This window comes from Lycorma delicatula, chromosome 2 (genome assembly GCF_047948215.1).
Source record: "Lycorma delicatula isolate Av1 chromosome 2, ASM4794821v1, whole genome shotgun sequence".
NCBI lineage: Eukaryota > Metazoa > Arthropoda > Insecta > Hemiptera > Fulgoridae > Lycorma > Lycorma delicatula.
The window spans coordinates 160156888-160176140 of NC_134456.1; the positions used below are offsets into that span (position 1 = coordinate 160156888).

Genomic DNA, 19253 nt, shown 5'->3' on the forward strand with positions numbered 1-19253 from the left:
CCAATGTCCATTGGATCCAAAATTAAATGAATTAAAATAATATGAATTTAATGCAACAGGATGCTGATCTTGTCTGGTCTGTTCCAAGGTTATATTCCACCTCACAAATTATACTGGTAATAAGTAAAATTGTACTGCTCTAAGAACGAGTATTGTGCTGGTAATTATATTAGTATATATCAGTACAATTTTATTAAAAAAATATCTATTTGTGTTAGTAACATGAAACACAAATCAGAACTCATAAAGTTGTTTATTTTGTTATGATAAATATACAAAAATTAGTTTTTAAATGAATTTATTCCCACTTCAGTGATCAAAGGTTAAGTAATTTTCAAGTTTGTGAAAAACTTTCACACTTATGATGCCTGAGGATGCAGTTCCATTGTAACGAACTTACCAGATTAGCACAGATATAGTTCTACTGGCAGTCTGATGGTCTGACAGAAATGGAACAATTGCCTATTCTCTAGGCGACTGAAAAATATTTGACAATTATCTAACTTCAGAAAATGTATTGTTCCTGCAGAAAAGTTTCACAATTGTATTGAGATGGCCTAAAACTATAAATTTTTTAATAAATCTATTGAAACTGAACTTGAAGGCTGAAAGAATCAAGTGCATAACCTTATTTCACAACATTTTGATCTGGAAGATACAAATGATATAATGCAAGCAGTTTAATACCATTCACAATACCAGAAACAATGTCTACAGGAGAATCATCAATATAGTTAAATGAGAATTAGGGATTCTTCTAAATATATTTTAATGAGCCTGGTAAGATTTCTTTTCAAATTGATTGTTTGAACTGATAATAGAAAGAAATTAGATATGAAACTAAGGTTTCCTTAAACTTTTTGGATAAACTTTTTTATCCATTTCCTTAATTCATAGAGCATGCCTAAATAACATGAACACTATTTTCTCCATAATTGTGTATTCATCGATTTTTCATAATAAAAAATATCAATCAGTATTAAATTTCTAAGAAACACCAAAATAACTTGAATAATCTCATCTTGTATGCAACCACGCTTCTGTAATTGATGAAAGGCAGAGGGCCACCACAAATTGTTTAAGCCCAGATGTATCACAAAAACAAACCTAAAAGATCACTAAGATTTTACTGTCACACAGTGACTTGGAAGTTTCCCAGAATTTGCCATGATTTGAAAGTTTTTATATCTGAAACATTTTTTTCTTTTTAGGCTCATATTTATAGCCAAAGATATAATTTTTTTCATGTCTTGGTCAGAAGTCAATCCAATTCTGGCAATGGTAATTTTTTTCAATTTATCAGACACTATTTTATTTTCAGGAAATTCTTAAATCAGCAGAAGCAAACTTAATAATAAATGTATGTAATACTAAATGCATAAATGTGGAGCATCTGGAATTCAGTTACACAATAAGATGTTATGTAGTTAAACTGACATGGAACAAAATATTTTAATGTGTGCAAGTAAATTTGTTATTTTTACAAATGCTTTCGAATAATTAATTATAATTGTTGCCAGAAGCAGTCACTAAACATAAGTTATACAACAATTTTTAACAAGGTAAGATGTTTTAAAAAGATAATAACAGATATGCTCGCCTTTCAAAATCGCTTAATTTTGTAAAGAAGGTATACAAATTGAAATTTCAGAGAAGTAATATAAAAATTTATGAACAAGAATCCAAAGTAAGCATATCTTTACAAACAAAAAAAAATATATTAAGAAAGTGGTATTCATTAGTAAGATAAAAATCCACAAAATAATCTATCAATGAACGTCAAAAAAGGGTTTTAAAATCTTTTTCCCAAATTAAAGCTTACACAGTATTTTGTACAAAAGTGTTATTAAATTTATTACACACAGTTAACGAGATAATTCATTAATATATTATTAAAAAAAATATATTAATAATTATATTTCATTAATATATTATTTGCAGTATTTTCTCTTCTTAGGTCAAATAACTTTTTTCTGCATGTCCAGTTTTCATAGCTGTTTCCTGACTCAGGAATAATTCATTAGTTAATCTTTTTCCTTTCCAATCTATTATTTGAATGTATTGTTCGTATTTCCATTCGTTTATCTCATTTGATAAAAGTCAAATCCTTTTGCTCTAGAATAAAATTTATATTTATTTCTCTTCATATTTGTATAATTTACGAGGAGTATGTATCTCGAGGACTCTGTATGTTCCACACAAATAGACTGTACCAACTGCAAGTTCTACTAAATATTTAAAAAATATTAAAAAATATTGTACTTAAGAGAAAAGAGAAAATCAGTGATACCTAATCGCCCATATCGAGAAATTTAAAGCATAAATTAAAGAGATAATTCGAAAGATTCAATTTAGTATCTTCCTAACAAGAGCCGAATGTTTTCTAACTCAAAAAATGTGTTACCAAGATAAATGAATGTTCATTAAATTAATTTTTAAATTATATGAAACTGAATGTAATTCAAAGCTTTTTTTTGTAAAAAAAAGCTCAAAAGTTTTATAGAATAAAGAAATTACAAAAGTAGAAAAAGGTTTCTAAAATTTATATAAGATATAATTTTTTTCATTTCTTGGACAGAAGTCAATCCAATTCTGGCAATGGTAATTTTTTTCAATTTATCAGACACTATTTTATTTTCAGGAAATTCTTAAATCAGCAGAAGCAAACTTAGGCGGAATAAAGAGAACTGGTAGAAAACTGTGGGGTTCAGACGATATATTGCAGCTGATAGATGAAGGTAGAAAATATAAGAATGCCAGTGATGAAGAAAGTAAAAGGAACTATCGGCAATTAAGAAATGCTATAAACAGGAAGTGCAAACTGGCGAAAGAAGAGTGGAATAAAGAAAAGTGTTCAGAAGTGGAAAGAGAAATGAACATTGGTAAAATAGACGGAGCATACAGGAAAGTTACATAAATTAAAATCTAATAATGTGTTAAACAAAGATGGTACACCAATATATAATACGAAAGGTAAAGTCGATAGATGGGTGGAATATATTGAAGAGTTATACGGAGGAAATGAATTAGAAAATGGTGTTATAGAAGAAGAAGAGCAAGTTGAGGAGGATGAAATGGGAGAAACAATACTGTGATCTGAATTTAAGAGAGCATTAAAAGATTTAAATGGCAGAAAGGCACCTGGAATAGATGGAATACCTGTAGAATTACTGCACAGTGCAGTGTGAGGAAGCAATTGATAGATTATACAAACTGGTGTATAATATTTATGAAACAGGGGAATTTCCGTCAGACTTCAAAAAAAGTGTTATAGTCATGATACCAAAGAAAGCAGGGGCAAATAAATGTGAAGAATACAGAACAATTAGTTTAACTAGTCATGCATCAAAAATCTTAACTAGAATTCTATACAGAAGAATTGAGAGGAGAGTGGAAGAAGTGTTAGGAGAAGACCAATTTGGTTTCAGGAAAAGTATAGTGACAAGGGAAGCAATTTTAGGCCTCAGATTAATAGTAGAAGGAAGATTAAAGAAAAACAGACCAGCATACTTGGCGTTTATAGACCTAGAAAAGGCATTCGATAACATACACTGGAATAAAATGTTCAGCATTTAAAAAAAAATTAGGGTTCAAATACAGAGATAGAAGAACAATTGCTAACATGTACAGGAACCAAACAGCAACAGTAATAATTGAAGAACATAAGAAAGAAGCCGTAATAAGAAAGGGAGTCTGACAAGGATGTTCCCTATCTCCGTTACTTTTTAATCTTTACATGGAACTAGCAGTTAATGATGTTAAAGAATAATTTAGATTCGGAGTAACAGTACAAGGTGAAAAGATAAAGATGCTACGATTTGCTGATGATATAGTAATTCTAGCCGAGAGTAAAAAGGATTTAGAAGAAACAATGAACGGCATAGATGAAGTCCTACGCAAGAACTATCGCATGAAAATAAACAAGAACAAAACAAAAGTAATGAAATGTAGAAGAAATAACAAAGATGGACCACTGAATGTGAAAATAGGAGGAGAAAAGATTATGGAGGTAGAAGAATTTTGTTATTTGGGAAGTAGAATTACTAAAGATGGACGAAGCAGGAGTGATATAAAATTCCTAATAGCACAAGCGAAACGAGCCTTCAGTAAGAAATATAATTTGTTTACATCAAAAATTAATTTAAATGTCAGGAAAAGATTTTTGAAAGTATATGTTTGGAGTGTCGCTTTATATGGAAGTGAAACTTGGACAATCGGAGTATCTGAGAAGAAAAGATTAGAAGCTTTTGAAATGTGGTGCTATAGGAGAATGTTAAAAATCAGATGGGTGGATAAAGTGACAAATGAAGAGGTATTGCGGCAAATAGATGAAGAAAGAAGCATTTGGAAAAATATAGTTAAAAGAAGAGACAGACTTATAGGCCACATACTAAGGCATCCTGGAATAGTCGCTTAAGTATTGGAAGGACAGGTAGAAGGAAAAAATTGTGTAGGCAGGCCACGTTTGGAATATGTAAAACAAATTGTTAGGGATGTAGGATGTAGAGGGTATACTGAAATGAAACGACTAGCACTAGATAGGGAATCTTGGAGAGCTGCATCAAACCAGTCAAATGACTGGACAAAAAAAAAAAAAAAAAAAAAATTTTATTTTCAAATATTTTGTGGTCATAAAAATTAATTTCTTTTACCAATAAATTCTACATTAGTAAAAGGTAAATAAAAGTAATTGACTGAGTGTTTCTGGGTGGACAATTCTGTATCCCTGGGTTCCTCACAGTAAATTCTTGAGATATTTCAAGAGTTGGCTCTGGTGGATACATGGGAATCCATTGAGGTTGGAAGGTGGATTATTTTCTATATTTGAATTATCACTTTCAAAATCGCTAACATTTTATACTGAAATTTCATGTAATAAAATGTCATCGGAAAAATTAATGACTGAAATATCAGTTTCAGTAACAAATTTCATGTTCCCTTTTACCCCAACCTGAGGTGAATCTTAATCTTAATTTCTTAATCTTCATCATCAATATTTATTGTAAAATTTCATGAGTTCAGTCGAACTGTACATTCTTCCATTATAAAAACTTAAATTAGACATTATTAAAATTTAAAGACTAAAAAATGTAAACAACGTATAACAAAGAAGCTTCTACAGAGTTTATATAGTGGTTATGTTACACTGAAAACTGATAAGTGTATTTGATGAAATTAATGTAAATCTCATATCAACATTTAGATCAAAATCTATTCTAATGTTTGGTATTGGTACAGTTAACTAGAGCTTTAATATTTGCATGATATATTGATAAAAGAACAGTTGTTAATCACTAGTGAATTATGACTCTAGCATTGAAGATGGGAGAAATTCATCTTATGTTATGACTTTCAATAGTTCTAGGATTAAAATCAGGAAATAAATCAAATTTAAAGAAAAGTTATTTTGAAATAATAAAAACTAATTTTTCTCAGGTGTCTGTTTAAGTAGGAGCACTACTGTTGCTGATGAACTGCTGATGTTGGACTAGTAAAGAAACACAAATACATATGGGTGTTTAAAGTTAATAACACCCATCTTTTACCATTCACATATCCATATTAACGGTTTATGCCTTATCCCATATCGAAGAAAACAGCCGATGTGGAACACAGCTGAAAACACATGCATATTGTACTATTATTAAATTATTCATTCTCGTACTGCTGAAGTTTACACATACTGCTTCATGCTTCATCACCCAAACCTAGTAACACATATCGCTCTTGAATCCATGAAACTATTAACAGTAAAATTCATAATCCTAATTACTTGCTTAGAGAATCTACTGGTATACTGTTACAAACAATAAAAAGTGTGTGTGCGCATGCGTATGTGTGTGAATCATATAACAGACTAAACTCTGAAATTTATCATAAATGCAAAAAAATGATTATTTTTCTTTTTTCTTAAAAAACTAGTTGAGGCTTTTGAACTTAATGAAACACAAGACTTTGCAATTATTAGAAGCACTTTTTTGCGAATAATATTAACAGCTGTATCATTACTGTGTAAGGTTTATTACTGAATTAATCTTGAGGTTAAAATTGTAAGTAATAACAGAATGAATACTAAGTGGTAGTGATTAATAAATACTATTTCCACTAAAACTTTTATTATAAAATATCATTTTTACTTAAATATTTTATTTAAGTAAAATATAAGAAACAAACAGTAAACTAAAAAATGAAACTGTTTCATGTAATAAATTACATGAAACAGTTTACTGTTTTTTTAGAAACCATCCTTTCTTTTCAAATTCTTCGAAACGTTTGATAAGAATTTTTAAATATTTCTCATTTTTTAGGTAAACATCTTCACTACTATTATCATGTATAGTTTTTAATTCTTCTAAGGTCATGTCTTTTATTTCCATAAGTTTTTGATCTATTATTATCAAAGGCAATGTAAAAACTGTACTAAAGACAGCGAATATTCCACAGTTGTCGATAGCTTTTGTTAACTCGGATTTTTTAAGCCTTTCCTTGCTACCAAATATCTGAAGATGTGTATTTAATTTATCTAAATATATGTTTAACAGATCGTCATATTTTTCGACTTTCACTTCTTCTTTTGCGCTTCCATTCATAAAATATACGATATCAATTGCAGGTGTTGCGTATCGACATATCTGAAAATCGATAGGTATAACATGAACCGGTTTATTATTAAGATATTTAAACATCATATTAGTTGTCCAAAAATCACCGTGATTTAATACGTTGAATTCACCTTCTTTAGGTTTACACAGTTCTTGTACAAAATCGAACGAACATTCTCCGATTATTCGTACTGATGGTGCGTATTTCTTCAATTCAAGTCTATTTTCACATTCATTTGCTATTTTACCAATAATACCTTTAACGAAACCGTTTAGAGAATCTTTCAATTCGGAACAGAAAAATGGTTCTTTACCGACCTTTTTTATTAATTCAGGTTCAGTTTCGTATAATTTTACTGAAGCAGCATGAAATATTGCTAAGCTTGATAAAGCTGTTGCACATTCCTCAAAATTCAGTTGTTTAACTCTATCTGCCATCACGTAACCTTTTACTTTTAAATCTTCTAAAATCATGACACCTTCCTCAGTGGAAAAAAATGATTTAGCCATTATATCCGGCCATTTATCACCCAGCACCGATTTATATTTCGGTATTAATTCATTGTAAATACTGCTCTCTTTTTTGTATACTCCTTTCTCTGATATAAACTCATGTATTTCACTTTTTGTCGGTGCTTTAATAATTAAAGATATTGTATGTAGATTTTGATCATTTTTGACTTTATATATTGCTTGCACTCTGAATATCACGCAGCTGGCGTTGTTACCCTCTGGAACTGGCGTATCTATTTCCATCCTTTCAATTGATAAGATATCTTTTAAATCTTTGTCATGTTGTAAAGCAGTTTTGATGAAATCTTTAGTCAACCAGGTCGGTATATCTCTAGCCATTTTTCTCATATCTGAAACAAGTAAATTACGGATATAAGTGTGGTGCTATACATTATTGTATAAAATCGTTATTATACATTCATTAAATGTAAGTAAGTCATTAAGGTGAGAGGTGAAAAATTCAATTTTACTTTGTACTAGAATAAAACGATAGCAAATGAAATGCGATAGAAAGTGATAAATTGATTTATTTTTTTTGGGAAAGTTGGATGGCTTAAATAAACATAGTTCTGTATAATAACTGGTGTAACAGACTGATATAACTGGTAATAACTTGTATAGCAACAGACTGACACAAGTGTCTTCTCTGTTACCAAACATAGATTTAGTATGCATCAGATTTAGTTCATCAGAATATTTGTTTGTATGATTTCTCTTATTGAAGCGCAAATTTTGTAGGAGAAAGCTGAAAATTAGCTGGGTTGATAGAGCACAGAATGATGATTTTATAGCCAACTAGAGAAGATTGAGTTTTTCACAAGTTTTTGTTAAAAGTAGAATTAGGTTGAACATTTTGTATTAAGACATTCGGAATAAAAATAATAATGAAAATGATTAGGATATATGAAAACGTTAATAAAATACGTTATACATAAGAAATTAATTAAGCTTTAGAAGCTTGACTAAAATAGAAATTTTAGGAAAGAGCAATTTATCAGTCCAGTAGTTATTTCTAGAAGCGGCGTAGAACTTGTCTGTACAGAAAATGTGAAAAATAACTCAATACTCGTATATCTGATATCTGCTGATAACAGTTCTATTGTAATGTATTTTGCAATATTTTTTTTGTCTAAGCAATACATATTTGGCAGCTTTATAAAAACAAGAAAAAATAGAGGTAATAATATTGTATTCGCACTTACATTTAAATTACGTTTATTTTTTTTATAAGTTTAATCATTTTCTACACACATCAATTAATTAACTACACACATCAATGTGTAGTTAATTATCTAGAAGGAAAATAACTACAAAAATAAAGTTATTTTATTCCAGATATCATAAAGAAATAAGTATCGCATGGTGTTACATATATATAGTTAATCAATTTCTCATCATTAATAGCGGCTCTAGTTGGGATAATATATAAGTAGTTTCTTAGGTAAATAAATAATCGAATTTATTCATCTGTTTATTCATTAGAATCCTCTCTTAATTTCAATGAATAGAATTAATAAGTAGTAATCATTTCTTTTTGTTCAAGCGTTGAAAAATATTGCAATTTAAAAAAAATAATAATTTCAACAAATTTTAAAGCACTGTTTGTTCTGTTAAGCGTTATTGCATGTTTTACACATGAAAGGGCAGAAGTAATTAGAAGATATTGAATAGCAGTAAAGTTTTAATATTAAAGCTGAATTTAGCAATTTTGAAGTAGTTATTCTATAACGGGTTTTTTTATTTTTTTAGTACGCTTTTATGGCTCATTTCATAAAAAATAAATTATTGGCCTAGTAAATTACAATTATAAATTTTCATTATCAAACTGAACGTAGTTTATCGCCATGAAGAAGATCGACAGAGGAAAAGCTTCCTACATAGCTTTTTATTGCTTAAAAGAAAGTATAATTAAGTATATTTTGAAATATAAGTCCTATAATTTGTCAGAAATAATTCTATAAAAAATTCTCTGTATACTTCTTAAACAGTTTGTCATTTTTTATCGTGAGAAATAACAGGCTCCACCCAATCGGTAATTAAAAGTAAACCGTCTATTTTGTTTTTTATTTACCATTACAGTTGAGGTGATCTGATGTGAATCATTCGTCATCATTCCCGAAAACGGAATATATTCATTTCCAACAATAAAGAACCGCATTCCAGAAAATGAAAACCAATTAGATTATCCTCCTAAGGCATAGACGGCTCCGGCAACGCCGTATTTAGTATACGCCCTAATTAAGTATCCGCACGGAATCTCTTAAAATTACTTCAATATATTGTAACAATTTTATATAAAATTTTAAAAGCTTAAAATTAGATTATTTTGTAAAATTAGGTCATTCTACAATTTTTTGTTTTTTTGTTTTATAGTAAACCGTTAGCTCTGTTCATGTGCTGAGTATAAATTTATTTGATAGTTTGAAGTAAAACTATAAAATTATGTTTAATTTGATCTATTATGATTATATACACATCTTGCTTCTTCATCGGGTCACTAAACTAGAAAATTTAAACACGGGTTCTTTGTAAATCAATTTCATTATAGTTTAAAATTTGTTTATTAAACGATTTTTATTTAATTTCACTTGAAATTTATTACTTCTACCAAAAAGTCCTTCACGTATGAAAACAACCGTTTTCAAGAAAACATAGGAATGAAATGTTAGTGTTCATAAAATTAAGAAAAAAGTGCAAAGAAACTACGTGGAACGATTACTGTTGAAGTGAGCTTACGTGGTATGGATTGGAGAAGTATGTATTTTATTCCTAAGTTTTCAACTAATTTATTAATTTCTATGAAAAAATACTCTGAATAACAGAATGATATCATTATATTATAACACTCCTCTTTAAACAAAATGATGAGATGAAAAAGAATATCTTTTTCAATACGTCTTTATAGTCAATATAATTTTTTATTTAAAAAGTTTTTTATTCAGTCTACCTAGAGATAGATCATAATTGGAACATAGGAAAAATAATTGAAATCGGATTGTTTTAGAATAGTAAAGGTAAAGTCTTCATAAAAAAAATGATTGACGAACTGAGCTCTCGTATTTTGAAACTAGTTAAAACATAAATTCACCTCTAAAACCTTCTACTACCTGTTAAATATTTTTATCATTTCTCCCTAAATTATTTATTTTCATGTCATATCACAAGGATAAGGAATAAACCTTACTTTCTCCTGCTTAGCTTTCGGGAATTACCGTTCAGGTATTACTTCAGAAGATAAAATATATGAGTGTAGTCTTATAGAGTCTAAGTTCGAACGTTCGTAAGATGTGTGGTTGATTGAAACCCAACCATCAAAGAACACCGGTATTCACGATCTAGTATTCAAATCCGTATAAAAGTATCCGTATTCAAGTCCTAATAAAGGAACTTGCCTTTACTAGAACTTGAACGCTGGAACTCTCGACTACCAAATCAGCTGGTTTGAAGGAGTAAATCTAAAATAATTTTACATACAGTAAAATAAATTCTTTAAATACAGTACCATAAATAAATTAATCTACTGTTATTTTAACTAAATCTTAGGAAATAAATTCATTTCATAAGGTTAATTATAAATTATAATTAATAAATTAAGGTTAATTTCAAAAGTATACTAATATTAAGTTGCTTACAAACAACCAGTAAACCAATATTAATATATAATTATACTTTAGTTTTGGATTCTACATGAAATATGCTGTATCTGTGAAAGCGAGCATCTTTCTCTAAATTTATCTATTTTATTGTAATAAAACAACAGAACACATGGGCGTAAATTTCATAAAATGCAATTTAATTTTTTTAGAATATTGAAATAATTTTTTAAGCGTTTATTGCGACGTATGAATAGTGAATTTATGTATTCTTCAATTAAACTTTGGAGATAAATACAAAAAAAGATCCATAAGTACTACGTATAAGTACAGATCATAATAATAAGTATCTCATCATAAGAAGTACCCTTATGCAATTTTCTTAGAATGTTTACTGGGGCAAATTAATAAAATTTTATTTATTCTAAAAAAAAAAAATAATCAATTCATATTATTTAAATGAAAAAGATACCTTATTGATTAAAAAAATCTAAAAAAATAAAAATATATTAGAAAATAGACCGTGGTTAAATATTTCGGCTGAATGCGAACGAATTTAGCATGAAAAAGTATCCATCGTCCCCTTATCTTCTCCACAATGGTCTATAATACCAATTATAAATAATTTAGTGGTAAATAAATTAATTCTAAATTATCTTTTCCATTTGGCACATTTTATTTAGAAGTTTATCTTTAAAACTTATTCTTTTAAATACCATTCCCATCGTAACTAATTCTATTTTAGTTTTCTGCGTGCATTTTCTCAGTAGCATAAAAAAAAACGAACAAAACATTACATGAAACATACAAAAAACCAAATTAAAAAGAATTTTGACTAAACCAATATAATCTTTCTGCTGTGACGACAATCATCTCGACCTGACGTCTTTTAGGGGGGAGAAGACCATAGTCCCGGTGGGGGATCCCCTTGGGGACTCCCCATTTGAGGTATAAGGCACTCAAAAAACCGAGATCCGGCCTCTGGGGTGGGATGAAGGTTACGGCATTGGTGGATCTGAGGTCTCTACGCTGGGGGTTAGAAGCAGGCGTAAAGTAAAAGATCCAACCGGCGGGCCGACCTGCCTTGCTGGATGTTCAGGTGGTGAGCGGGAAGGCCACTTAAAGGACACTTTCTTGGACTGCGTTATACTTAACTGTTGGTCCGGCTCAGTGGAGGGGGTATAAAAAGATAAACAAAAAAAAAACAAAACAATTTTTGTCTAAACCAAATTCATATTTAGTACTGGAAAAATAATCGGTAAACTGAAAACCAGTGTTTCTAAATAAAGTTCAACTAGGCAATTTTTAGGAAAAATGATTAGTCATCAGCTAGTAATTAGAGCATTTATTTTTTTGTGAATTAAACATGGAAATAAATTCGGCTTGGTTAAAAAATTAATTAATAACCGAAAATTTCTCTACTTCCTTTCAGTATTTTTAAGAAAAATTTCGGGAATAAATGAAATTATGCAGGGGAATAGAAAAGCGATTTTGAACCAAAATAAGATTACTCACTGATTCTTTAGTAATAGTAAGTTTTAAGTTATCAGCAAAGAAAAAGGACGATTAGTAAATCATTAATTATTTGATTAATACTTACAGTTTTAATTCAAAAATTCAGTAATGTAATGAAGCAGTAAGATACGTTGTTATCTTTATGTTACTATGGGTTAAGTGATTTAATATTTTTCTCGTCAGTATTTATATATAAAAACGCTTTTTCTTATTATTCTCCTACTTGAAAGTAATGTTCAATTGTATTAGAATCTATTATATTTTACACACTTAATAGCCTTTTTTTGGAAGTTATTTAACCACAACTGTTTTAAGAATTAACAGAAAACTTTACATAATACTGAAAATATATGACGTTACTCGATGAAAAATAAAATAAATTTCGTTTCTAGTAAATCGTAATCATATCGTTTTTATTTGTATAAATTTAAAAAAAATAGATTTAACCATATGTAATGTTACTGATAAAATAGAATTAGCGGTTTTGTGATTAAATTCAGATTTCGCTGTAAAATGTTCTTCAATTTCATAATAAGAGTAAATCAACTAAGAAGTTATGTGTGTGCGTGTGTGTGTGTGTGTGTGTGTGTGTATTGTACTACTTGAACTAAACGTTCTACTCTTTAATTCATGGAATGTATAAAAAGTAAAGCACTTCTAAAAATCTGTTCTTTATCTATATTATTTAAATAATTAAACATGTAGCATGATTTTTTTTTAAATCTGTGTAATGAAAACTTTCCTTTGTTCACATTTACTTAAGTAAATTACATTTCAAAACATTCCGCAAATAGAGAACTACTTACATAAACGTTGATGGGCGATATAGTTATATATAAATTTTAGAAATTATTGAATAAGAATCTCCAAGAATATAATTTTTTTTTTACAAATATTTTAGCCTAACGAGGAAGTCTCATTCAATCCCATTTTGAATATTATAAAATAGAGACAATGTAATTAAATTAAAATAAAATTCATATTTCCAACACTTACTTTTCCCTGTAAGAGTAAATTAATCATCAAAATACTTTTTCTAAAATAAATTTTCGTGGTGTTCCCTTCCCACAAATCAAACTCTATTTTATGCCACTTATCCATCAATGTTGCTTGATAAATTAATATATGTGAAATTAGTAAACATCATTCCAAGAAAAGTCTTTATCCTTGGTTCATCAAACTACCTGATTTGAATGTCCGTGATCAAGAAGGCGAGAAATCTCTAAATTTGTTGGAGGGCTCTCTTAAAGCTTTTGAATCATCCTTGATTAACGTAGGGAAAAAGCTGTATTTTCAAACTGTGTTCTTTCTTATTGGGGAAATAAAAACTGTATGTTATTAAAGTTGCTGAAGTTTCATTCGCTTCCCTTTGCACTGTGACTTCTTCGATTAACAAAAACTGAAATATTACTATATCGACGCCGTTCTATTTCAAAAGATTGTTCGATATTTCTGGCTATTAAACAAATTGTAATTAAAATGTTTAGAGTACTATCATATTCACCATGAAACTGCATCCATATGAACCGTTTCAAATAAAAAATTAAAAATTATATATGTTAACTGTTCATTTTAATAATCTATTTTACTTTTGGGAACAAATATATTTTTTTTTTTGTACAACAATCAGAATATTAAGTCCAATTTGTCCAGTAGTAAGTCGCTTGACAAGCAGCACATGATAAGGGCTTCTTAAGGAACTTCCATAATAAGCAAATCAATATAATGGACTTAAGATTATTGGTAACTACCAATAATCTTAAGTCCATTAGAAAAAAAATTTCTGCCAACACTTCATAGTCTCCAAAAAGAAAACATTAATAAATGAAAAATAAAAATGAAGATAAGACTGTCATGCAGTAGCCCCTAAGTCAAGCACATGGAGATGTTTCAACTTTCAGACGTCCCTGCTGTTATCAAGCAGATAGATTGCTAAGTGGTTGATGTGTTTTTCAAATCATTGCTGGTACTTAACACTGCACTGTTTGACAACCTCACGAACCGTCAGAAGCTCTAGGTATTTGTGAATTTAATCAGTCCGTGTGAACCATGGTGCATGTGCAGTTGCTCTTGTTAATTAATTTGGAAGAGTTGTATGATATCTATGTTACAATTACTTGCTTTTCCCCACAATTAAAATATTAGTGATATTTGAAGTTAGGGGTAGCTTCATTTACCATTGGGGGATTCTCTTTTTATGGTTTCTTAAAGATCCACACCATAAGTCCAGATTGGTCATAGGATAACCTTATAAACCAGTATTTTATTGGACAACATGAGGCATGAATTTCTCCGTATCAGCCAATGCAGTTCCCATACTTTGCGACTGGGCACTGCACACTTTGTTTGTGGGATAAAAACACCATCCAAGTACACACTGGGACAGTCATCCTTTTGCATGGTGAATGTAACATGCTTTGATTAATTCTGATTAACTTTAATCCTCCATTTTTTCTGCCATGCGCAGACAAGGTCTAATGCCATTTGCAGCTCCTGCGAGGCTTCAAGACAGGCTTGCTGTCTTGGTTAACAGCAAGCCTTGCAGTGTCAAGGTAGAAAGGATAGCTAAGATGCTTGATTACTCAGATACTTGCAATAATGTTTTTAATGACAAAATTTCTCTGGATTATTGCATGGAACATCATTAATGGCAGTTTCTGGGAATTTTGATTTCCACATCTGTGGTTAATTGATCAATTAACTGATCAAATACTGTCAGTGTTTGGTATGGAATCATAAGCTGTACATTAATCGGATCGCATTTTTTCTATGGAAATTTGAACGGAGAAAACATACGCAAATTTTCTAAAAATTCAGTTCCTTTACCGCTTGATGAATTACCCTTGAAGAAGAAAAGAACGATGTGGTTTCATCATGATGGCTGCCCTGCACATTATTCAGTTATCACCAGAGTAATCTTGGACCGCGAATACAATGATCGTTGGATTGGTCGAACTGGTCCAGTTCATTGGCCTGCTCGTTCCCCCAACATTACACCAGTAAGACTATTTTTTATGGGGTTACCTTAAAGAAAGGGTTTACCTAGAAGTACTTATACCTAAATGGTTATTTCAAGGTCAGCTTAATTTAATAAGTAAGTTGACCTTGAAATTACCATTATTTGACCTTATCAGGGACAACATAGTTGTGAACGTATTTACTCCTTGAAATTGGAAAACATTAATAGGAAACGTTTTTTCCTAATATGTGTAGTTTTTGAGATACAGATGCGTCTCAATTTAAATCAACCATCTCATTTGGTATAGGTAGACATTTTACTACAAAAATTATATAATTTAAAAGGAAAGTAAATCAACCATTTAAATACAATATTGAAGTCTTCTTCTTAGACATGTATCAAATTGAAATCTAAAGATTTATTAATATTACCACATGATTCACAAAGGTAAGATCTTAATATTTTTTGAAAATAAAAGTAGAGAAATATTTATAGTTGAGATATTGTAAAATTAAACAACTTTTATTTAAAGAAAAGAATATTAATTAATGACAAAAATTACTAATTGCTGTAACTAAATTAAATATGATAATTTATTACATTTTGGTAATAATTTTATTATGTATGTGATGTATTTTTATTTGCAAAGATACCTGAATTTTGTAATATTTCTTGAGGAATGATATTGCTCTTTTCCTTTAACTGAGAAACTGAAGCTTTCCTCTGGGTTTTTGCCATGTTTTTCTTAACAAGGAAACAAATTTATTTTGTAACCGAGTTATAAATTAGTATTTTACAAAAAATCCAACACAATTTTTCTTTAATTTTCAAAAATAAGAATATATTTTTTATTTTTTATTAATAATTAACATATAATACTTATTGCTACATATTTTTGCTGAAATATTCTTGAAATTGCCAACTTTTATACATAAAATTTCTTGTTTTATTCTCTACTTTGTATTGAAGAGTGAGATTTTTTGCATTTTTGTAAATTTCACTTGAGAAAAGTTGTTTATTTTTGGAAGCATCACAATTTTGTTTACTGTATGCACCTGCTTTATTTCTTTTTCTGTTTTATTTCATTGCTGTGTTTTGAACATGTCCTTTATCATTAAAACTAAAAAACTGAACCTTTATCCCCACAAACTAAGCTTAATTGTCAGTCTTTTAAATGTCAGTTTAAAATAGTAATGTGAACAATAATGTAATTATAATATAAGTACATTTTTCATATATGGTTTTACTATGTCATTTGTAAGTCATTATTTTGGAGTAATAGACTAAACCCTAGGCAAGATTATGATTAAAGGTTTAAATCATAATCAAAATAATGTAATGTTTTAACTGGTTCAGCTGATCTTGACTAAACTGTGTAGAAATTTAAGAAAAGGGCTAATTTAGTTCATCCTTAATATGTTGTACTGATATTGTGTAAAGATGTAACATAATATGATAAAAATTAAATATAAATCTTTGAAAGATTTTGTATGAGAAATAGCATTATACAGCGGTGAAGCGCATACATTAAGACACCTTGATAAACTAAAATTAAGGCTTTGAAAAATGTGGTTTAGAAGAAAAATCTTGAAAATTGTGGGCGGTGATTAAGAATGAAATGATGTGGTTTTAAAATAAATTTCAGCAGTACAAGGTTTGCTACAGACCTTGTAAAATAAAGGCAGGGCTGGAAGACCATATAATTAACAAATAAAAAGGAATGGAAAGGCGACATCAAACTTTAAACCAAATGTTTAAAAATATATTACTGCAAAAATATAATCAACACAATTTCCTCTGATCATTATTTAAATAGATAGGTTATTTACAACCTGAAATTTTGAAAAATATTGATTGTGTGTTCATACAAAATCAGTAAATATTCGTTCCACCTGAAGTGGTTAAAGGATAGAGAATTAGGTGTACTGCAAAAAAGTGATAGAAGGATATTACTGGGCTACCTAATAAAAAATATATTTTATTTATTATAACATTATTTATTTATTTATTTCATAACATTTATTAATCTGCATTTAATTTATTGTAGTATGTTACGTAATGCTAAGTGTACAGAAGTAGAGCTACTATCTCTTATTTCATACTGATGTAAAATTATCTTATCACAAACACACCCAGAGACAAGTACAAAACACTTGAATTCATTTTCGTTTTCAAATATATTCATTTTATTTATTTTCTTTCTTTAATAATTCTTTTTAACAAAAGAGTGAGAATAAAACTCAAAATATTTTGCATTAATTAATGTAAAAGAAAAATAAAACGGACTAAAAAGAAAAGTCGTAAGATTATAGAAACTGATTTCGTAAACTTAAAAAGTTGTTCTTTTCCATTTATTTACATTTTATTTTCAAATTCTGCTTCAATTCAAACGTGATTGTTGATCTTCGAGCGGAATGGTTGAGTCTCAGAATTTTAATTGGAGATCCCTTTTTAAATTCCGTTCAGGCATTATATATTGCATTTGATGTAGAAATTCCATTCCACATCATCAAACAGATATTTCAAATTTATCTAGTGGAATAATTATACAAATACCTGCCAAAAATTTACTACCTCTTAAATCACAGCGGAATTGAAATAGTTCGAAATTTGAAAAATATGAAAGAAAGCAGTCCAAAACAACGAAAGGGCTAGAAATAAACATCAAAATAGTAAATGTATACAGATATCATGCGTTTATTTAATGGGAGATTTTTGTAAAAAAATTTCAGAAATGAATGAGATTGCCTAGGTTAAGAGAAAATGAGATAATCTTGGTTTATTTAGAAATTAATCTCATCTATTGCTCTTAATTATTTAAAATGATTAAGATTCAAATGTTTAATAATGAAAAAGAATTGTTAATGTAACATTATTTGCATAATTAATACTTATACTTTAAGTAGAAATATTTAGTAATATAATAAAGTACGAGGGTAAGTCAATTATTATCCGCAAAGTAGTTATAAATTTGATTGCAGTACAAATAGGAAACTTACATGTACATCATTTTTCAACTAGTCCCCTTGCATTTCAACGCACTTGGTCCATCGTTGCACAGGCTTTCTGATGCTCTCATAAAAGAAGGTTTTCAGTTGAGCTGCGAGCCAGGAATGCACCGCTTCTTTCACTGTTTCGTCCGAGGTAAATCGACGGCCCTTTAATGCCTCTTTGAGTAGACCAAACAAGTGGTAGTCAGAAAATCAGGACTATACGGAGGTTGAGTTAGTTTAGTTTGTTTACTATACGTAAAGTTGAGTTACTGGAGCGTTTCAGCAGTGTGGGCAACAGTATGTGGACGGGCATTGTTGCGCAACAACACAACACCTTTCGACAGCAGTCCTCGGTGTTTGCTTCGAATTGCAGGCTTCAGCTCGGCAATAAACATCTCACTGTAACGCGCACTGTTTATTGTCGTGCCCCTTTCCTCATAATTTTCCAGTACCGGGCCTTGTGAGTCCCAAAAAACCGTAAGCATCAGTTTTCCTGCGGATGGTTGGGTTTTTTTTTGTTGGGCGAATTTGGATGTTTCCATTCCACACTCAGCAGTTTACTCTCCGGCTCGTAATGATGGATCCATGTTTCGTCATCACTGATGATTCTATCTAAGAAGATGTCCCGTTCGTTACCATAGCGATCCAAATGTTTTTGAGCAGATGTCTAAGCGCGTTTGTTTATGCAACTGTGTGAGTTGTTCTGGGACCCATCTTGCACAGACTTTATGAAACCCAAGTCTGTTGAGGATGATTTCGTAAGCAGAACCGTGACTAATTTGCAGACGATGTGCCACTTCATCGATAGTTACTCGTCTGTCTAAGAATACCATGTCACGTGCACGCTCAATGTTTCCCCCATTTGTGGCGGTAAACGGTTGTCCGGCTTCTTCGTCTTGCGTAAAACTTGTGCGACCATTTTTGAATTTTTCAATCCATTCGTAGACACTCCGTTGCGGAAACACACTGTTCTTGTACTGCAGCGAAAGTCTTCGATGAATTTCGATCCCTCATACACCTTCCGACCACAAAAAACGGATCGCTGAACGTTGATCTTCTTTGGTGCAAACAGACAGCG

At 29.9% G+C, this 19253-nt stretch overlaps 1 protein-coding gene across 1 annotated transcript; it reads right to left on the reverse strand.

Moving 5' to 3' along the window:
- Positions 1 to 6200: 6200 nt before the first annotated feature.
- Positions 6201 to 12591, reverse strand: LOC142319374 (uncharacterized). The gene is made up of 2 exons (XM_075356588.1): positions 12309 to 12591; positions 6201 to 7465 (listed from the first exon to the last, which is right to left on the reverse strand). Exon 2 carries the CDS (start codon positions 7461 to 7463, stop codon positions 6225 to 6227), a length of 1239 nt encoding a protein of 412 aa, XP_075212703.1. The 5' UTR covers positions 7464 to 7465; positions 12309 to 12591; the 3' UTR covers positions 6201 to 6224.
- Between the last annotated feature and the right edge of the window lie 6662 nt (positions 12592 to 19253).

Excerpts from the sequence above, each read along its gene's own strand:
- LOC142319374 (XM_075356588.1), bottom strand. The coding sequence starts at position 7,463 with ATGAGAAAAATGGCTAGAGATATACCGACCTGGTTGACTAAAGATTTC.